Source organism: Nipponia nippon, unplaced genomic scaffold, assembly GCF_047370975.1.
Source record: "Nipponia nippon isolate SJK-2023a ecotype South Korea unplaced genomic scaffold, ASM4737097v1 scaffold_3, whole genome shotgun sequence".
In the NCBI taxonomy this organism is placed as follows: domain Eukaryota; kingdom Metazoa; phylum Chordata; class Aves; order Pelecaniformes; family Threskiornithidae; genus Nipponia; species Nipponia nippon.
Window position 1 is genome coordinate 88,629,577 of NW_028262347.1, and position 21,460 is coordinate 88,651,036.

The 21,460-nt window shown below is 40.9% G+C and overlaps 1 protein-coding gene and 1 long non-coding RNA gene across 5 annotated transcripts in view; one reads left to right on the forward strand and one right to left on the reverse strand.

The window, feature by feature from the left end:
• The window catches only part of IPMK (inositol polyphosphate multikinase), a 46,511-nt gene that overhangs the window by 11,790 nt on the left and 13,261 nt on the right, over window positions 1–21,460 (reverse strand). The window contains exons 3-5 of one of the 3 annotated variants that reach the window (XM_087764838.1): window positions 12,926–13,022; window positions 4,802–4,924; window positions 3,832–4,004 (exon numbers count right to left, since the gene is read on the reverse strand). In XM_087764838.1, coding sequence (XP_087620964.1) covers window positions 3,832–4,004; window positions 4,802–4,924; window positions 12,926–13,022 — 393 coding nt within the window. The remainder of the gene's footprint in view (window positions 1–3,831; window positions 4,005–4,801; window positions 4,925–12,925; window positions 13,023–21,460) is intronic. The other 2 variants (XM_087764839.1, XM_087764840.1) reach the window with 2 other exon arrangements.
• Window positions 431–12,794, forward strand: LOC148054752 (uncharacterized). Of its 2 annotated transcripts, none has more exons than XR_015706365.1 (3): window positions 431–1,382; window positions 4,713–8,480; window positions 12,573–12,794. It is a non-coding gene; the product is annotated as an uncharacterized LOC148054752 (long non-coding RNA). The 2 variants fall into 2 exon arrangements; XR_015706364.1 differs by having other exon boundaries at window positions 4,713–8,402.

Consider the following 21,460-nt stretch of genomic DNA (forward strand, 5'->3'; position numbering starts at 1 on the left):
GAAATTACGTTGAAACTAATTCAGTGAAAAGGCAGATTAATAATCTCCTAAATAAAAGAAACAACGTCACTGCAGTTAAATCATGAACTATTTTAAAAATAGCTTAATACACAATTTTGGACTCCCAGAACTTCCACGGAGCACCTCATTAGAATAAATTTCTTTTATGCCTCCTTTTTATATAATAGGGGGGAAAAAAAAGAGGCCATCTCTCATCGCGTCCATCATCAGCTTTTTCCTAACGTACAGGAAATCTTATCAGCCATAAGGACACAAGTGGGCCAGCTGTCAGTTACATGACGAGTCTTTTGTGTACGGAAAAATTGCTGGAAAAAAAATGCCAGGGTACCCATCTGCTAGAACTCGCCCAAGAGGATGACAGATGAATCTCCTGAACTCTACAAATGAAGTACTTGTGCAACATACCCTTCAATCTCCTAGCACATACTGGACTCCAAGGAATTGCTGCATTCGGTTCCACAGCATGGATTCAGCACCGTCAGACTGAGAAACAGATAAGCCCAACTCAACTGCAAGAACCAGGGAGTGAAAGTGGAAAGAGAAGAAAGTGGAGGAGGCGGTGGTGCACAGAGGCAACACAGCCAGCACAGAGAAACCAACCGGAGCCTTGGTTTACTGCTCATTTCAACCACCGCAGACATTTATTTCCAGATTTTTGGGGGAGCTTACTTGTTTGGAGGGGGTTTTTTTTCAGGGCTTTTGGTTGGTTTCTTTGGTTTGCTGTGGGTTTTTTTGTTTGTTTCGGGGTAGGGAGGTAGGTTAATTTTTGTTTTGTCTTCCTGTTTTCTTAAACATCAAAGCTTGAATTAGACTTATAAATGTAAAAAACCCAGTTCTGGTCATTTTTTACTGTGGAAGAATATGAACACCAGATGCAGGATTTAATAGCTGTATTATTCCTCCCTTCCTAAATCTTGTTATTAACACATCAGAGCTTATGAAAATTACCACGATACTAGAAAGGGCTCATAAAGAACTCATAAAATGGACTCAGCTACAGTCAGTTTTAAAATATCTTGCAGGAACATGTGCTGTAGATTAGGAAATTCACTTGTAAAAACAGCTTTGATGAGGTATCTGCATTACTGCATGCAATAGTTCACAGGCACAAACAAAAATGATGGATTATACTGGTAAAGTTATGTAATCACCAGTTTGTGCTTTAAAAACATGTTTCAGAAATGTTATGGACTACGTGATATTGCAATCAAGATGTTCTGGAAGAAAAAGAAAACCTGCAGAAATCGGGAATTGTGGATTCTGAAGGGATTGCGAATCCGAAATGAAATCACAACCGACACATTCTGCTTGTATTCAACAGCATACAAAATACTCTATTTTTAATACTTCGCGCTGTGAAGGTATTTCCTATATATTTATACGTCTACTATTGAAACCATATTGCAACTTGTATTTTTGCTATTGGAACCGTACCTTAGCTTTCCAACTTATACTTAAACTCTCACTACTTTCATAACAAATCTATGCCCTCATCTGTTAAAAAAAGGAACCTCTCCAGTAAATACGAAAATGGGTTTCAACCAATGTTATTGAAATGACTGTATTTCCTAACTGCGTTTCCATGCATTTATTCTGTCTATTCAGTGCATTAAGATGAATATAGTTTAGCACATGCCAAATGCCAGAACTATGTGCATAAATCCAAGCTCTGCCAGATAGGAGACTCGCTTCTTTTAAGGACAAACCATACATATTTTATATATAAATAGATGACTGCTTATTTACAAGTGAATAAAAAAAAGCTGTATCAATGGCTTTTGGGGTAAAAACCCACTATAAATAAATTTTGGGGTAAAAAAAAAACCCACCTATAATACATTTTTGCTTGTTATCTCTTCGTGACAGCTTCTATGATGTGTGCTTTAAAAAACACAGATAATTACATTTTCTATTTTTCCTAGCCCTCTCTTTCTTGCTCTTCCGAAATAGAAACTTAATAAGCAAGCCCACCTCCATGTTAAAAATAACATTGAATGGAGAGATTAAGACCAAAACCCTCTACTTTCTGAATTGTGTTATACCATGTTTTGTCCAGCAAACGCTAGCAACCTTTATCCAGCTCTTAGAGGCAGTAAATGCCCGTACAGGAGAGTGTTTCACATTATGGCCGGAATCTTGCAAAAATGAAGCAAGCAGAGAGGCAGAGAGCACCCCATAATCAAGAGGCGGCAAGCTGAGCAGAGAAAACGCCTTGTGAATGTAGACTTTGCTAAGTGTTGCGCGAGGGGAGGAGGAACCTTTTGAATTCTTTTTGGAAAATAACTTCCAACGTGCAATTTGGTACCAAAGGCACAAACCAAATCTCATCTAGTTAAACACCGGATGGGAAACTGCAATGCTTGGGGGGAACCATCATTATACATACAGTTTGAATTAGGAAATCGAAAAAATTTCTGCAACAGGACAAAGATACCAATAAATGACAATGTTAGAAACAATAGTCACAAGCAAAAAGAGCGTGGAAGCAAGCATTCATTCCTTTTGCACCGTCATGAAACAAAGGACGTGAAGTACATTGTTTTACATGAGATAAGAAAGGTTATGTAACGACATAAGCCAAATCCAAAGCTATAATCTCCAGCCTTCCTTCGCAATCTAAACTGTTTGACTGGTTTTTGACTCGACTCCCACGTTCTTTCTCATAGGCTTACATAATTACTACTCCTGACCACTATAATTTATAGCTGTAAAAGCTTATCTCAAGACAGGAGTTAAGGCTGAGAGCCTAGGCAATTAAGTACAAAACATTACAGAGATATTAGAATTATTTCAAACAATGGTGCAATCTGCGTGCTGTTGCTATCTAACAGCAAAGGGGAAGCTTATCAAAGTCTTCAGCCATTTATGCTTGTTGATGCAGAGCTTGAGAAGCCCTGGCTTTGTGTATGTGAGAAGGAAAACAAAAAAAAAATCTCACATCAAGAAGAAAATTATTCCTGTGCCAATCATAGCAAAAAAAAGTACTTCAAATGCATTGCATCAGGAATTCATTACTGACATCAACACACTTATGTTACTGATCCATAAATGTTCTGTACAGCTTTTCTTTACATTGAAGTTTTAGAGGAGCCAATACACAAATATTGAATCTTCATCTTTCTCCTCACCTAAGATAAGGAAATGTAATAGCATTAGTATGGACATCTGCAGGGCCTTATCCATCTCAAACTAACCTTCAACTGACAGTTGTTCCTCAAAGAGCATCAAAGAGGTTTTCTTCTGGTGGAAAGCTTTTTTAAATGCAGAACGTAAGCAGCTATTTATAGCTACACGCATAACCTCTGAGAGCTAACTTACTCTTCCCTAAATAGAAAAATTGCACAAAAATTATTTTTATTTAAAAAAAAAAAATCAAGATGAAAAATTTGGAGAGGATACAGCTCATTATTAAATTATTACAAAGACCAGTTCAGCATGTAAATCTCTGATACAAGCCTAAAAGTCAAAAAAATACTTTGGTAATTTGAAATGTCTGCTGTGCAAGAAGAATTAATTGCAACTACATTCAGTTTTAAATAACTATGGTCCATCCCAAGCCCCTTCTTGTATACATATACAGAACCCAGGTTGCAAACAGATTCCCAGAAGGGACACAGCCAAGTTAAACACTTGTTGTGAACAAAAGCAGTGTTTTGGAACATGTTTCACACAACGGTTGATACCAGTACTACCAACATATTCAGATAACGCTTTATTTACGTAAAACTCAAGAGTATTGTCATTTGCTAGAAAAACTAGCCGCTGTATCTGGTGTGGGCAGCTGAATTTGAAAACAAAACAAGTTCTTACCCTCATGCCAAGTACCAAAAAGCCAATCTCTTCCATCAGCGGGTACTTGCTGACCTGCTGCTGTATCTTCTCAGCTGAAGCATACGGATCATAACTTTTCTGACCTATTTTTACATCCATTATGCAAGGCTTATTAAACTTACAGGTCACATCTTCCAGTTTTAGATACGTATCTGTTAAAAAGACAAAACTTTAATAAACAGTGGGTCAAAGCAAAATAATTATATAGTTTCTGCTGAGCTTCTGCGCAGGAAGGAGAATAGTTTAAAGCTTAACATAACGTGAGTTTTTTTAAGAGTCAAATTTGTCTCTGAACACAGACTAAATCATGGTCATTGACACCCACAAATTCTGTTGCATTAAATTCTAAATGCCTTATTGTTTAGAAAATTGTATATAATTAAAGTGTGCTAACCTAGCACTCAAATTCAAATTATTGCCCAGATGAAATTAATGAGTAGCTTTTATTAAGCTATTAATATACTTCAAATAGCATTAATAAGCACATACAAATGCAGGTTACTACATGGCTGGTTTTGCAACGGAGATGGCGTTTCCTTTCTATGTGTGAAAGGGCTAGAATTAAATAGGCAATTTTTCTTTGTGCCATTTTAAAAACGAACTTAACATTTCAGAGTCCTACCCTACAGGGGACGAAATGCATCTCATTTTTCTTCTTTTTATCCCACTCCCATTTGTACTCATTTCTCATGGCACACCTTTTGGTGAAAACACTCCCCAAAATCCCAGGCTGCCTTTCATCCATTTCCAAAAGTCCCTTTGGGATGGTGGGTGGACCAAAAAACCCCAAGCCCTTGGAGAGCCTGAAGATTTAAAAGAGTATCTAAAACCTGGTCAAACTGGTTTATGCTTTTCTCCAGTGCAGGTAAGAGACTATTACCAACATGATCTACAGCACCGACTGTCAGAACACAACAAGAAAACAAACTTCAGTAACTGCTTGACTCACAGACAGCTCTGCTTGGAGGAAGCTGGCACAGACCTCCAGCCCTTGCCAGGGCACGATGTGCACCAGAACAACACACGGCATTAACACACGTCTCACTCTTCACATCAGTTTCTGCAAATCCACCTGTTATCAGTCACAAACTTCACATTAAAGTTTGTTTTTCTTTCAAGTACAGCCTATTCCCCGAGTGGATTTCTTTGGCTTTAACGCAATACAAATACACAAAAACATTGTATTATTCCCCATTCCTGCAGCATAATCTAAAATGGGATTGCCAAAGAAAGCAAAAACAGTTCAAGTTTTAAAGAGAGAAGAGGGATGACAAAGTGCCCTGTTTCGATAGCTGGACAGACAGGTAACACAACCAGTTAGAGTCAAAACAAAGGGAACAAGCAACGTTCCATTTCCACTTAGATTCACTAAGCAGAATCACTTTCTTAAGGATAAGAAATGAAAGGGACTTTTATTACTTTAATAAGTGCTACTTAAAGCTTCAATTTTTACACCACCATGATCGAATGTCCCAATTCCCCAACGCACATATGTATCAATCTGAAATAGATTTGATTTAATCCTTAAATCCCTGCTTTATGTATAAATGGGACTAAGCATACCGCTAACTTAAAGTCATTCTCAGGAAAGCACGTCAAACCGATACACTATTTTAAAAAAATCCAGTCTTCTACTAACTCGCTGTATCAGCTTACAGTACTTTTCAATGTCCTTTGGGCTACAGAATCAATCTAGCTACAGCAAAAAGCTTCGTTGTAGACTAGCTCACCCATAAACCAGGTTTGTTAACTACAACTGCAGGGATATCCAAACTAAAATAACTCATACTTAACTTTGAGAAGCCACAGGCAGCAAACATACTCGATATTTGCTCACCAGACATCCCCTAAGGAGAAGCAGGACAAATACTCTCCCTACCAGGAAGTCTGTTCTGCGTCACCTGAACTGCAGGTGCCACTTTTCCTATTCAAAGGTTTTATACACATGTCTAATTCAGTCAGATATTAGCCCAGCTTTTGCGCGGCTTTGGGGAACCACTACTGAATCCAGGGGAAGCCGTATAACCTGTTAGCTATCGGTTATTATAACAAAAATTGTAAAAATCTAAGCGTCATCCTTCACACCTAGCCGTTTTGCAGATTATGGAAATCACTGTAATCAATAGATTCGTGTCATCACTCTGAAACAATCCAGAAAACAACAATTAAATGAAATTCAAGGTTTTCAGTATTTAGCTCTCAAAAGCACTGAGCCAGAGGTATGCCATGGGAGGCGGGGAAAGAAAATAAATACAAAATCCTCTCAGAAAATGGCTGCACTTTACCACCACCAACTCCAAAATGCTTTGGATTATGTTGTGAGCACCTCCAGTCTCAAACTGTTACAAAGAGAAAATTATACAAATTGCAAGTTACCAGAAATTATACGAATTGTTCAGACGCGATGCTTTTATCAACCCTGAAATATAACTATATATAAAGTAGTGTAAAACATCTGTTTCCATAATGCAACAAGAAGTGAATCCATAAAAATAGCTTAAAAAGTAGAACTTAAGTCTCCCAAAACCTAGCATACTTCCCTTCAGACAACATGCAGGCAGGATAATTGTGCTCTTTCCATCAAAGGCATTTGTAGAGCACCCATGGTTATCCACTGTCCTCTACTCCACTGGCCCAAATCCCTCTTTTTAAGCACTCAGCATCAACATTCAGCACCTCCAAAATATTTAAAAGTTCTACATATCTGTCACTTTTTAGTTCCCTATCCATTTTGGATCTGTTAAGCTAGAATATCTCCCTTACTGACCTCCTAAAAATATAACAATTACTATTTAAAAAAAAAAATTAAACATTAAAATAACTTAGGAGCTAACACTAACCCTGGCAAATACTAATTACTCAGCAAAGCCTGTGAATTATCCAGAAATAACTCCTCTCTCCTACACTTTTTGGAACTATTATTAAAGTCTTCATCATTAGCTAACTGCTAGCTCAGAATTAAGACTATGTTACATCTGTTCAATGCACACCCCCACTCTCAAAAAGCTTTTTGTCCTTGCAGGGAGAGCAATGCCACCACAGATAAAGCATAATACCAAGTTATGTTTTCTCATTACAGCTTCAGAAAAATGCATCAAGTGTTTATGCTTCATTTTTCCAGGCACTGTTTGGTTCTTACTTGCATTGTGTTCAAGATCTATGGTCTACTGGAACAGACTCCAACACCACAGTACCAGAACATATCACAACTTTCAACAGTTACCCCTACAATATCTCGAAGCATTAAGACTAAGGCAAACAGAATAAGCTTCAGATTCAGACATCGGTGGGTATCACTGCTCTACCTGTTCAAGTCAGGTGCTCTCATAGTCTTTGAGGATCTGACCTCAAGTGTCCTTCTCAAGGCCATGAACAAGTCCACGGCTGAGCCTAGATAACTACAGCACTCTCCTTCCTCTCCTTGTTTTGTTAAACAAAAAAAATTCAGATTTTCTAAATTATTATGTAGTACACTGCTAACCCAATGTGCTTCTGAAAATCATGCATTCACCATCTAAAAACAGGTGTGCTGGTTTTGGCTGGGATAGAGTTAATTTTCTTCCTAGTAGCTGGTATAGTGCCGTGTTTTGGATTTGTGCTGGAAACGGTGTTGATAACACAGGGATGTTTTCATCACTGCTGAGCAGTGCTTACACAGAGCCAAGGCCTTCTCTGCTTCTCACCCCACCCCACCAGCGAGGAGGCTGGGGGTGCATAAGAAGCTGGGAGGGGACACAGCTGACTCCAGCTGACCGAAGGGTTATTCCATACCATATGGCCTCATGCTCAGCATATAAAGCTGGGGGAAGAAGGAGGAAGGGGTGGATGTTCGAAGTGATGGCGTTTGTCTTCCCAAGTAACCGCTACTGCGGAAAGCCCTGCTTTCCTGGAGATGGCTGGACACCTACCTGCCGATGGGAAGTGGTGAATGAATTCCTTGTTTTGCTTTGCTTGCGTGCACGGCTCTTGCTTTACCTACTAAACTGTCTTTGTCTCAACCCACGAGTTTTCTCACTTTTACCCTTCTGATTCTCTCCCCCATCCCACCATGGTGGAGTGAGAGAGCGGCTGTGTGGGGCTTAGTTGCCAGCTGGGGTTAAACCACAACAGTCCATTTTGGCACCCAATGTGGGGCTCAAAGGGTTCAAGATAATGACAGGTTTGATTGGAATGTGCTAGATCAAATTTATAGACGTTTATTGCTGATTAGCTGACAGGCTCCTGTGCTTGCCATGGGGCTTGCTTGCCTTACTGTATATTAGAGTCTAGTGCTCATTAGTGGCTGCTTTTTGCTTTTGCGGCTTGCTGTACTGCTGAACTGCTTATCATCTTACTCTACTGTGCCTGGGAACATTTTGATAACAGCAATGGCCATGTGCCTGGGCTGGCAGATGGCCAGGGCATCGCTGATGTTTCTGTGCTGCTGCACTGGACAGGCTGGAGCTCCAGTGTGAACTCGAGTCGAAGGGACAGTGACCTGTGGATGAGTCCACACGGGAGCAGGACACCCCGAAGCATCTGTGGCCATGGATAAGCCCATGCCAGAGCAGGTACATCTCAAAGCGTCTGAGGCCGTGGTTATGTCTGTGCCACAGCAGGTATACCTCTGAAGGGATTGTGGCCCAAGGGTAAGTCCACGCTGGAGAAGGTACACCTTGAAGCACCTGTGGCTGTGGATAAGTCCATGCTGCAGCAGGTGCACCTTGAAGCATCAGTGGCTGTGCATGCGGTCATGCTGGAGCACCTCAAAGCGTGTGGCCATGGATAAGCCCACGACAGAGCAGGTATACCCCTGGAGGGACTGCAGCCATGGGTGAGGCCATGTTGGAGCAGGTTTACTTCTGAAGGGACTGTGGCTGTGGGTAAGGCCACGCTGAAGCATGTCTATCTCTGAAGGCATTGTGGTCCATGGAGAAGGCCAGGCTGGAACAGGTGCGCCTCAGAGTGGCTGTGGATGAGTCTATGCCACAGCAGGTACCCCCCTGGAGAGACTGTGGCTCATAGAAAAGGCTCCACTTGGAGCAGGTAAAGCCCTAAGGGACTGCAGTCTGTGGATAAGTCCAAGCTGGAGCAGGGGCAAGGGGAGGAGTTCATTGCAATGTCAAACCCCATGGTCTGGTCCAAAGGGACCAGTGGTGGAGATTGTAATGGAAATACCTTTAAATTGTGGTAATGTGGGATTTGAGTTGCATGAGTTCAGGAACCACCTGAACCAATGGAGGACAAGTCTTACAAGAAGCAGTGCAAGTGCAGCAGTGACCCAACCTGAGCTGGCTATTCCATACCATATGACATCATGCTCAGCAATATAAAGCTGGGGGAGGAAGAAGGCAGGGAGGGACGTTTGGGGTGATGGCGTTTGTCTTCCCAAGTAACCGTTACACCTGATGGAGCCCTGCTTTCCTGGGGATGGCTGAACACCTGCCTGCCGATGGGAAGTAGGGAATGAATTCCTTGTTTTGCTTTGCTTGCGTGCACAGCTTTTGCTTTACCTATTAAACTCTCTATCTCTACCCATGAGTTTTCTTGCTTTTACTCTTCCGATTCTCTCCCCCATCCCACTGAGGGCGAGTGAGAGAGTGGCTGTGTGGTGCTTAGTTGCTGGCTGGGGTTCAACCACGACAACAGGTTAAATCAAAATCCCCTGCAGAGAAAAGAATTCATAAGGATTTTTGTATCCTAGCTTTAGTAAATAACCCTGACTATGTATTTCAAGGATTTAAACAAATCATTCCTCAGAGGCTTGCCCTCCCACTTTGTATTTTTCAGTGGCACGGAAGGAGGCAGGAAGATGTGGCTTGACATATTATTTACATATTTTATTACAGTCCCAAAGGAGACAAACCAAAAGACCACCAAAATTCAGCAAGTATGCATGGCATGAACCACTGCAGACTTCAGCACGTACATGCTGATGCATTCAGTTCTCACTGGAATCAGAAGTGACAAAATAACTTGAGGCATCTGACTTCTTCTCATAACTTAAGAGACATCTCTCAAAACATATGAATAAGCAGGGAAAAGCCTCAGTTGCTCCCAGCAACAAGGGAAGAAAATAAAGGTTTGAAGCTGTCTTATATTTATCTACCCTGGTCTCAGTTTAGGCAACAAAAATTAGAGCACAGTATGAAATGAGCAGCAGTAAAGTTATGTAAAAAAAAATATGCAGGGGCAACAAGTAGGCAGCAAAACCCAGAACTCTCAGCAGGAGATATAAAAAGCTTAACATTGCTCCTACATCTTTATAACAACTTTTCCACTTCTTTATTAATAAACTCCAAATGCCCACAATGCCAGTGAACCCAAAGTTCAAATCAAATTGTCTCACTCCAATTTTAGATGAGCTTCGGGAGATGGAGTATCATCCACCTCTTACTCCATCTCCTGTGCAGTAGTACTAGGCATGTAATCTCAGCATAACAGGACGGTTATTTTACAAATTTTATTGGTACTGTGAATATCAGTCCATCTCTTCTGTCACACTTCCTATATTCTCATTTACACTTAATACATTTCACCCCTTTTACCTAGCAATTTCATCCACTCATCTACATTTTCAGCATGGAAGACTGATGCTTCTCCCTAAGTATTTCTCTAAGAAAATAAACTCTTTGCGTTCTCCACCTTACCCACCACAGTTCCTGGTTACCTGTCATGTGGAAACTCAAGAGATGGTCACAGATCAAGTGGTCCTAAATTAAGTTACTATTTTTTTTTTCCTAACACAAGCCTACGATTCTATTCATGTCTGTATGAATCTACTCAAACTCTCAACCCTCTACCCAAGATAACAACTATGGTGCTACACATGCAAGACACCATTTGCCAGAGAGCCCTCCTTCTTTCTTATCTTATAAAATAACTTTATACGAAACAAGGACACCAATGGCCATCCTCTCTCTGCCCTGGCAAACCAGGCAAGCAGTAGTTCCTCCCCACAAACACTCTTAAAATATATATATAGTTCAGAACACGCAGCAAGCATAGTTTGGTAACTGATAGATTGTTTAATTTAATTTTGGGGTTTTTAGGAGTCACCTATGCCCAGTTTAGCAACAATAAGGAATTACTGGGTTCACTACTCAGAGGTTGTATGGTGCTGTGTCCCCAGAGTCTGTAGAGTAGTGACTGCCAAAGGAAAGGTCAGGCTTCCAATGTCAAGACTGCAAAAACCTACAAATACATCCTCAATCTACATTTAAGAACTAGACACCTTTCAGCAGCCAGATTCCCTCATCTAATGACACTGGGACACATCATAGCAGCTAAGCATATTGTTCAGTTTTTTGAACCAGAGCTTAATGCACAGCTGATTTGGGGGGACAGGTAACAAACCCATCCCCGATCTCCCCAAAATAGCCTCTCCATCTCCCTCCTCTGTGTGGTTACTTCCCCTCTTCCTATTTTTCTAAACTTGTTTTCCTACTTTTTATGCAGTCTAAATGCAACACTGCTGATTCTTTTCACCTCTGGTGCCAAGCGCCGATGCACACACACAAATGCATCACAGAGGTTTTCTTTCACATCTCGCATTTTCAAATGCAGTTTTGCTAATACCTGCTAAACAACAAATGACTTCCGAAGTGAATGGCTACCTCCTTAGCTTTGGATGCACCCAGCACACATGCATTCTCTTAAGCTCCATCATCTCCAATGTATTTGATTTCTATCAAGACCACACAAAACTCATTAATACTACAGAGAACAGAGTTGGCAATGGAGTGTTTTGTTTGAACCCCCGCCATAGCTTTCTATGAAGAGGGCTCCTGATAGAGCAGAGTCTTTTCAAGAAGCAAAAACAAACAAAATCCAAAGTTACTCTTCCTTTAAACAGTTCTTCTTACTGGCTATGTCTGGACTACTGGTGGAGACCTGCCAAAATTCAGCCCCATGGTACACAGTGCTAGTGAATTCCCAAAGTAAACTAGGGATGTGTTGAATTACTGTATCTTGGCTAGACCACATATTTTTACATGTTAAGATCCTACTGTGAATAGAAAAAATTGATTTGCAATTTGGAGGGGACATTAAGTGAGCTCCATGACACACACAAAATTATGAGGGAAGGAAAAAGATAGCTCTGGTAGAGCTATTTGAGTTAGTGCCAAATATGGAAGTGTGAAGGCAAATCTGAGTGAAGAAAGTGCTGGGTACTACCACAATCCTCCTTGCATTTCTTTTCGTAGAGTTTAGACAGTGTCTTTGGACACTTACTACTCTCTTTGGAAAACAAGCCTATCAAGTGACAGCCTAAGCAAAAGAAGACAGAGTTATATTAAAGGAGAGTAGCATCTAGTTTTGGTGCCCATGTATTTAAATAGACTCAATGGCATCCTTTTGTTTCTGTATGTTCCAGAAGCAACATTTCTCCAGTGTGAATAAGAAAAGTCCCCAGAAGAAAAACTAGCTTCCGTTTTAAATACATCAATAATATCTATTTTCTCTTGAAGAGACAGTCTTCCAATTGTCCTCCCAAAATACCTTTTTTTCCTGACTCCTAACATGTTATACAAACACAAAGTTAAGATACCAGAGCTTTGTTCCATTCAAACTAGTAACAGAGGATGACAAGCAGAGCTCCCCAGCAAGGTACCTGCTGAAATAACTGCTTTGTATGATATAGCATGGCAATGGGATCCAACCTCTGGAGATCCAGCAGCAGATTCCAGTTGGAACACCTCCTCTTAGGCCCCAACCTATCCATTTTTTCTTCCTTACAGACCCACACAGTGCCTGTCTCTTGCTCTGAAGGTCTGACCAGACAAACATGCAACCAGCCCGTTCCTCCAACGTGACCCAGATCAGAGCAGCAGCTCCAGGGCAGTATGCATCAGGTCCAGCTACTCAGGAAACCTTTACTGTACCAACATCCATTTCCCATCTGCCCTGGCAGGAAGACCCCAAAGACCTAATCCAGCCAGAGGACTGCAAACTGGAACCATCTGTTAGAGGGAACATTAGTGGGTTACAAAACAAAACCAAAAAAAACCTACGGAGCTTGCAACTGCAAAAAATCAGTCTCCAGAATATTTTTCCAGGAGGTTTGGATTAGCAGATAAAATTAGAACAGTACCATTTGGTGCAGTAGGTGGTGACCAGACACCGAAGTATTTTGGCAGATATTCCCGCAGCTCCAGAAGAATGCTGTCGCAACAGTCAGAGTCATAAACCTGAAATAAATTAGGAAGGGGTGGAGAGATCATCAGTTTAAAACATTCATTTTATATTCCCAATTGTCCCATAATTATAATTTCTTACAGTCTTTGTTTTCATGTTTAAAATTTCTACTTTACATTTAAAAAACATACAAGATGAAGATGATAATTATCGCAGTCCAACATAAACGAATGGTATCCTTTCTTTCAAATTTTAAAGTGCGAAAGATGCACCAACTCTACCTAAGAATAGTTTATGGCTTAACTTGAATAAAAATCTAAACTATAATTGTTAGCACCAAAGCCTATTTAGCGAAAAGGGTGTTCTCCCATCCTGGATCCAAGACTGTACAGGATTACTACGTTGTATTGTATATCCAAAGCTTTTTAAGTTACATCAGGTAAAGTATACAAGCTCAGACTGGATAATATTTCCTCATTTCCTCCAGAACAACTCATCCTGTAACTACACCACACAGACAATGCACAATTCAAATCTATTTCTTTTCATTTGCTTTAACACTTTCAACATTTTTTTCAAACTCTGTCAGAAAAACAAGAACAGTTTGGGAACAGCAGCTGGCTTATATTCCTAAAGGAGTAATTCTTTGCGGAGTTAAAACGAAGCCTTGGATGCTATCTGCTACAGAATCGCATGACTACCACCAGTTTGCAGTGTTGTTGTTAAGAGGCTTTCAAAACCATTCCCTTGACCAGATTCCCCTTCAGCCCTCCTGAAGATCTAGTTACAGACACAAGGGATAGCCTACAGCACGGTTCAACAAGCTTTGCAGACCAAAAGATCTATGTCCCCACAAGTACAGGTTACAATGACTATGATTGCATTTAGGAACCATCTCACCCTAGTCCCCTTGCGGCTATCCCAGTTCTGATGCTATCGGACTCGCCTCCTGTCCCTCAACCCTGCAGCAGTTGCACAACAATACCCGCAGACGCTGCACCCGAGTGACCAGGGCAAGCTAACAATTCTGCTTTCACTTCAGTATGCAACGCACAGGAGCACGGTCAGAGCCTGCTGCAAAGTTGGAAGCAATGCAAGAAGGGTGTTCAGGTGTTAACAGAGCTCTGCAGAGTTGGCTCAGCTCGTTGCTTCAAGATCCACGTTTAACCGTAGTGGGAGAATATCTTGCAATGGAAACTACAAAGACTAGGTATCGCAAAATACATGCCGTTAGCGTTGTAATATTAATACATCTAGGGAGAAAAAAAAAACCCCAAAAAACAGACCTGAAGTCCAGCTACTATTTTAGAGCATCAAGGCAAACCTCCGCTATGATCACCAATGCCGTGTAACTCTAGACAGAGCCTCATGCAGCAGCAGAATGTTAAAATTAGTCAATGCGGGTCTGTGCTAAATTTAGGTTTCATCACAGAAACCTCAAACCGGGCAAATTCAAATCACCCGTGTGCTTCAATCACACAGCATTGTTCCATAGTCCTTTACGCACACCTAATATGGGGCTCTCCTGGGCTTGTACCAGCCACAATTCTGACACCTTTATTTCCGACACCTTTATGCCAGCACCGTTACTGGGCAGTGATCAAGAATGCGATACAATCAAATCCACGCCAACTTTACGCTACAGCATTTAATTTGACCCACTCCTTTAACTAGCTCATGGTATAAGCCCCATTTCAAAGATCATAAGGAGGGGGGTGAATCCTCAAAGCTCAAACCACACCAATACGTGCACAGCGTGCTGCAAAACACTGATGTACGCCTACCGCCGCACCCTCTACCACTACTGTTGCTATCTTAAGCATACAAAAGTTGCTGGGTGTGTATCTTACAAGTCGCACTGTCACGTCACAGGGCACTGATCTGTTTCCACATGTCCTGCTTTAACAAGCTGGCATGACCTCTGAGGACTACAGGTAATTGTACGTCTAGGCTTATTTTTCCTCTGTGTTAACACAAGCTGGTATGCTGATATTCTTGTGCTTTAAGACAAAACGACCTTGCTTGTCCCTGGGATCAGTGACTGTTGTTTAGTTTTATTTATGCAACATTTCTTTGCTGAGCCTCAGATGTTGCCAGCTGAAGACAGTGCTTTCCCCAGAAGACTGCAAGGTAGCTTGATCTCATTAGCTTAAGGAAGAGAAATAAAACAAAAACAAAAAAACACTAAGGGTGGGAAAGAAGAGAGAAAGATTAGCACCACGCAGATGCTGAGGCGCAGACCCGTCCACTGCTATCTTTTTATAAGAGAGTTCACTGTCCCCCACTGTACAGATGGCTGTTTCTGGGCCAGGACTCCAAGCACTGACTGGTAAAATTACTTGATGCTGTAGGTATTTTCAGACAAGTAGCACAAACCCAATTTTTGCTTACTGTGGTAGTTTATTATCGTAGCACCTCATAGCCAAGACAGGGAATTGCATTGCACCCTGCACAAATACTCTTTTCCCAGGTGAATTTAATCAGATCTGAGAAGCAGCGACCATCGTGCAGTATCACCGCCTTTATATGGGAACAACTATATGTATTTAGGACAGGACAAAGAGGAGAGAGAGGGAAGCAAAAAGTGCAGCAGACAAGGAGGAGAAACACTGAATGCAACTAAAACACAGGCAAACATAATTAAGAACTCATTTCCTCAGAATTTTTTTGCCAATAAATTAAGCAAGTGACATGTCAGGAGACCACTTCCATTTTTAAAAGCGACAGTACTCTTGCTTTGGCTTACTTTTTAATCACCAACACTAGGTGATTAAACTTAGCAAGTAACTATGAGTATGCTTGTGTGTATTTCAAATAGAAGGATACAATAAAGATATTCAGATAATTTATAAAGGGGTGTGATAGCCCAAAGTCAAGGCCAAATGGGGAAAAGAGCTCCAGGAGTGATATCTTCCAAGTAGTCTATCCCTTAATACACTGATATAAGACATTTTAAATGAAGACAAAACTCACCGTAATGGCGTTGTTCAGTATCATTACGTCAGCATAACAGAACTAAGTGCATTATTTCTACCTCTCAAGAAGTTATCTTGCTCCCAGAAATAGTAATAAACTCCCCTCAATAAGTTTGATGTAACGTAAGTAACAGAGCACTTATTTGACCTTAATATAGACCTCAATCTCAGCCTGTAAAGCATCTGCATGTCAAACAAGAATAAGCATGCAGTTAATAAAGATGAGAGGAAGTCATTTGGTGTGGGCAAAGCAACAAAACCAGACATTTCAGGAATCATGCAGTAGAGAACCACTTCTGCTCCTTAGAGAGGGGCCTCATAAACAGCACCCATGCCACGGGCATTTCTTCTCATTTCATACAACCTGGTAGCAAGCTACGCATTTCAATGTCATTCAGTATACCAAATATAAATGTATACATGACAAAACCATCCCTAAAATTACACAGGAAATAAACCGTGCACCTCATGCCCCAAAAGGTATCGCTACTGATACTGCTGGAAAACTCATGGAAGAGACCGGTTATCACTTATCCCAGAACAACCTTTAGAAATAAACCATTATATTTTTACTCATATCAGCAATATTCCAATTTCATTTCAAGCAGCTGTGCTTTTTTTTTTTTTTTTTAATGTAACAAGAGGTCCAGCATACACTGACAAATAGAAGTTATTTCTGCTTTACCGGTAACTGTACACAACGTCTTCATCCAACAAATCAAGAACTGCAAAACAATTAGTGTCAGCTCAGCCAGGGGAGGTACCCATTCTACATATCACAGGCTACATTCTTCCAATAGCACAAACTGGAGACATAAAATGTAATAACTGTTGAGCTTAAAAGCAAGTAAACAGGATGCTGACATTTGGAGGGCTCACAACACGACCATTACAAATTACAGCAACTAACTCATAGGAAGAATATGCCCCAGATATGTCCTGTGGCAGCTCAGATAGTCTAACAGACACCATGAAGTCATAATTTCCAGCTCCTCAGGACTTTTTAATTCCGAGGCAAATTTACCATTCCTTAGTTTTTAATCCAAAGTACACTCTGTTTGTTTTGGTAAGTCTGATCCAAAGGGATTCATCTGTTTTTTAATGCAAACAGGGGCTGCTTGGGAAAGTGGGAATGTTCTTTTCTTTATTTAAAGTAGCATGACATTCGGGTTTTTTTTGTTTTCTAAAGACTAGCTAATCACATAAACGACAGAGGGAGGGTAAAACAAATGTTTAATTTTCAACAAGAAACTAGTTCTGGCAGTACAGACCTGTCTTCCATTGTCCTGATGAAAAAATACCACTTTGACAGAAATGTAGTCTAAAGAGAGTCTTCTAAAGTACATAAAAGAGTTGATTTAAAAGAATATATTTTTAAATTTGCATTTATTTTAAAGCTATTTGAGTAGGAAACTTTAAATGCCAGAGTAGGCATGTCAGTCTGAAGCATCACCTTTTCTTGTTGCCTGCTATCATAAATTGTCCCTAAAGGCAGTAGCACTATAGCTTGCAGGGTCTCAGGATACCCAACCAGCTGCCAACATCAGGCAGAGAGTTCAGTTTCCAATGCGTTTTTTGGGGGGGGGGTTCTTGAGGAGTGGGGAGCAGTTAATAAGTCATGAGCTCAAATTAGCAAATGCAAGGTTTACAGATGACAGTGCAACCTTAATTCTGTCTCCCAATGTATATGCGTTATATTACAGACTTTAATTACCTGAGCGCACACTGCATGTCCCTCCGGACTCCTACATCACCCAGTTACACCAGGCAAGTACTAGGGCCAAAAAATTGAGGTTGAAACAGGTTGAATCACAGCAGCTGTGACTTTAGCAATTCATAACTGCTTGGCTTTACAACTCAGATAGTCCTTCCTTCTTTTTCAAAGTAGTACCATCATGTTTTGACTTGCGAGTATCCGCAGTATTTGTTTCCACAAACATGACTGGAATTGACCCAGCTCTGCTTATATTCAAAATATCTGATACCAGAGTAATTCCGAAAGTTAAATATTTGTGAATGCTCTTATACTAAATGCTATTATACTGAATTGCTTATTTTACTATCCAATATACAGCTGTACTATACATGAGATTGGAATCATTATTCTCACTGAAGATACCTACAGAAAGACAAAAAAAAAATCTTAAAAAAACCCCAGGATATATTCCCTTAATCTGATTGCGTAAATGGATTTTCAAATAAGAATGGCGCACACTTGTGACAATCATATCCTTCTTCCATGAGTCAGAAAAAAAAAAAAATTATAGCAAGAAGTTAGCCATCTTACCTTCCAAAAAACAAAGGCTGTGAAAATAAGCTTCAAAAATCTCCCAGAGAGATACTTATTTGGTCATGTTTATCAACCAGTCGCTCCCTAACAATGCCAAAAAAACAACAACAGGTCTTATTTTATCCACTTCCACATGCTTTATACAGTCAAATTTAGGCTGACCCTAGCAAGATTTGCAGCCTCAGGCATGGAATCATCTTTACAAGAGGCAAAGCAAACCCCGACCCATTTCTAAGGATGTGGCGGAGCTTCAAAACTTCAGCAGACAGAAGAAACCAAAAGGCAGCAGTCAGGCACAGCCACCAGTAGCAGTGCTGAACAAATACCACAGTGGAGCCGTGAGCGAAGAGCCACAAGACACCATACGCAGCAAGTCGCTCTGCGACGGTCAGAGGTAAGTTGGGTAGAGACAGATTATCCAGTCCCTCTTTCTTTCCGATAACCACTTACTGCAGAGTAAAGTATTTTGAAAGACATAAGCAGGCACCCGACCCTACCCCATCACAAGCAGAAAAGGGTTGTTTCCCTCTTCACAAGACAGCAAACACCCATCTCATCTTTCATCCCACAAGATTCATCCCACAAGATCCTGGGCAACGATTAACAACAAAGCAAGTTTAAATTATTCACTTTACCCACACCCCCCTATAATTGCTGTAAGCCACCCAGCTGAGCACGGAGCAGGCTACTAGACATCAGGGCCGCCTTCGTCAAAATTGCAAAATTAGAGATCACGTTTCAGCACAAATCTCTTGCCACAGAACTGAGCTTCCTCGTGCCCTTCAGTCTCTCCTAGGTTCACAACTCGCTAGCGCAATCAGATGTTACGTTCAGCTTCAACTGCGCAGGAGCTGAAGTCTTCAATGAACTTGAGAGCTCTCTGAAGTCAAAGATAATTCTTCTTTCAGGATGTGCAACAAAGCCTGATCCCTCAATCCGATTCATCTTTTTCTTTAAAAAAAAGTGCTCTTAAAGAAGATACCCAGGAAAGTGTAGGTGATGGTACTTAGATTAACAGCACAAACACCTGTTAAACAGCCTCCTAAGTAGGTTACAAGACTCTTAAGTGAATATCATCCAAAAGTACACAGCAAATTGCACATCAATGTCTCTACTGCAGAACCTACATTCCTTTGGTTCAGTTATGTCAACGTGCACGTACGACAGACTGGAGCAGAGTTCATATTAGGTACTCTCCACTAGAGGCCAAAATAAAGAGAACATAGCCTAAAAAAATGGTTAAGACATACTACTGTTGGTCATCTGATAAGGAAGTTTCAATTTTAACACACTAAATACCACTTCTCCCATTCTTACTTACTCTTCCTTCTTAGTTTGACACTTAACCATTCACCCAATAGAGCCATAGTGACACTGTCTTGAAGTTACCCACTGCAAAAACTGAAGCAACCTGCAGCCAGAGAGATCCAGCAAATTTCAAGGCAAAAAGTCAAATCACTTTGCCAATTCATATCTCCCTTGAAGAAGTATGGTACAACCAGTTTTCTCATCTTTCTTTACAACTATTGTGCCAAAAGACAGCTCTGTTACTGCAGTACACGAAGTGGTGCAACATAAACGCTGCTTAGCATCTTAAGGGAAGACACAGACCTGGTCAGAAACACCACCTTGACACATCCAAACCCTCACAGATGCAAAAGCAAGTTGAACAAAGACAGCAGCCAGAGTGTTTTCATACAAACTTTCTGCTCCAAGAAGATTTTTTTTTTTTTAAGCAACTCCAACTACTCAAGAGCTCAAGCTTAAATTATCACTGAAACTACTGAAAGAAAAGTGAAATGGTAGAACAATAGGACAAAAGGGAAAATAAGCCAGTATGGCTGTCCCACTTTCTGAGAACATTAATAAGCATTACCCTTTGTCTCTAGAAAAGCTATCTGATCACAGCTGAAGATTCAAGCTAGGGAGTAAGAAAGAACAAGGGGTGGGAGGAACCCTGAAGCAGTTATACTTCAATAGGCAAAATGCAATTTTACATTTCAAAGAGAGAAAGGGGAACCAAGTCCTGACAGATGTATGTTGGGTTGTTTTTTTTCCTAATACTGCAAGAGGCAGCCCCCGCAAAGAACTTACTGCAGCATTACCCTAAAGGTACAGTTTCACGGTAGTTTAAGTCAATCCAAGCCAGGGCTACCACAGTCCCTCACACACTTTCATCCCCCCCCCCCTGCAGCAACGTCAGCATCCAGCTGGTCCCACAGCCTGCTGAGCACCTTGAGTTGGTTCACTGCCTGAGTGCCAGGCCAAGGCACTCTGTTTGAACTGCCATCTACCATCAATACCCCTGGGGAAAAAAAAAAAGTCTTTACCTCCCTTTAAAAAATGCCTGTTTGCACTCTCCTTAATTTTAATAATTTTATTCATCTGAATTATTTGTATTTTACCAGCAACTATGTATTTTACCACCTCCTAGTATATCCTACCCCTTATTCCAGAATACTCAACTCTCACCTGCAGCCAGGTGTCCAAAACAATCATTTCAAGTGCTGCCCCACAAATGTTACATCAGATTTATAGTCTCAGTTTCTACATCAAAAGCTCCTCTGCCCGCAACAGGCTCTACTTTGTGATGAGAACGCTTGCCAAGACAGAGGCAGATAGTAATAATCTTTTTATTATTTTTATTAATTTTTTAAATGGACAGAGAAGAATGGCACCTACTAACAGGAATTCTAGTTTATAGCTTATGATTCTGGGAAAGTATGCAACGACTCCTTCCACAAGGACTAAAAATAACAGCTCAAAAGCTATTCTGACGTTTTCTACTCAAGTAGAGGGGTTTTCAGTTGTTAGAGAAGATACACTAACATCAGAACAGCTGGTTTGTAATAACTAGAGGTATTTTTTGGTTTGCTTTGAATAATTAACTCTTTGGAGTCCCACCTACGTGTTTGCCTGTGCAAAACTGGAAGTTACAGATTCAGCTATGAGCCCGCATCTTCCTTTTACTCACCAGTCTGCTGGGCAAGCACGTTGGCTGCTGCTTCCCAAACCTGCAAACAATTTCCTTGCTCACCATTGGCAAGAAAGGAAAGAAGCAGTGCTAACTTGTGCTAGAACAAGGGGCGGGGGGGGGTGGGGGGTGGGTTTGAAACCAAAAAAGAACAACAGTAATAACACCACTAAGAAACTCTGGGAAGCCTTTGATAAGAGTCTGCTCCAGTAAGGCAGAGAAAAAATCTGGGTAAGTGGATTCTGTTACACT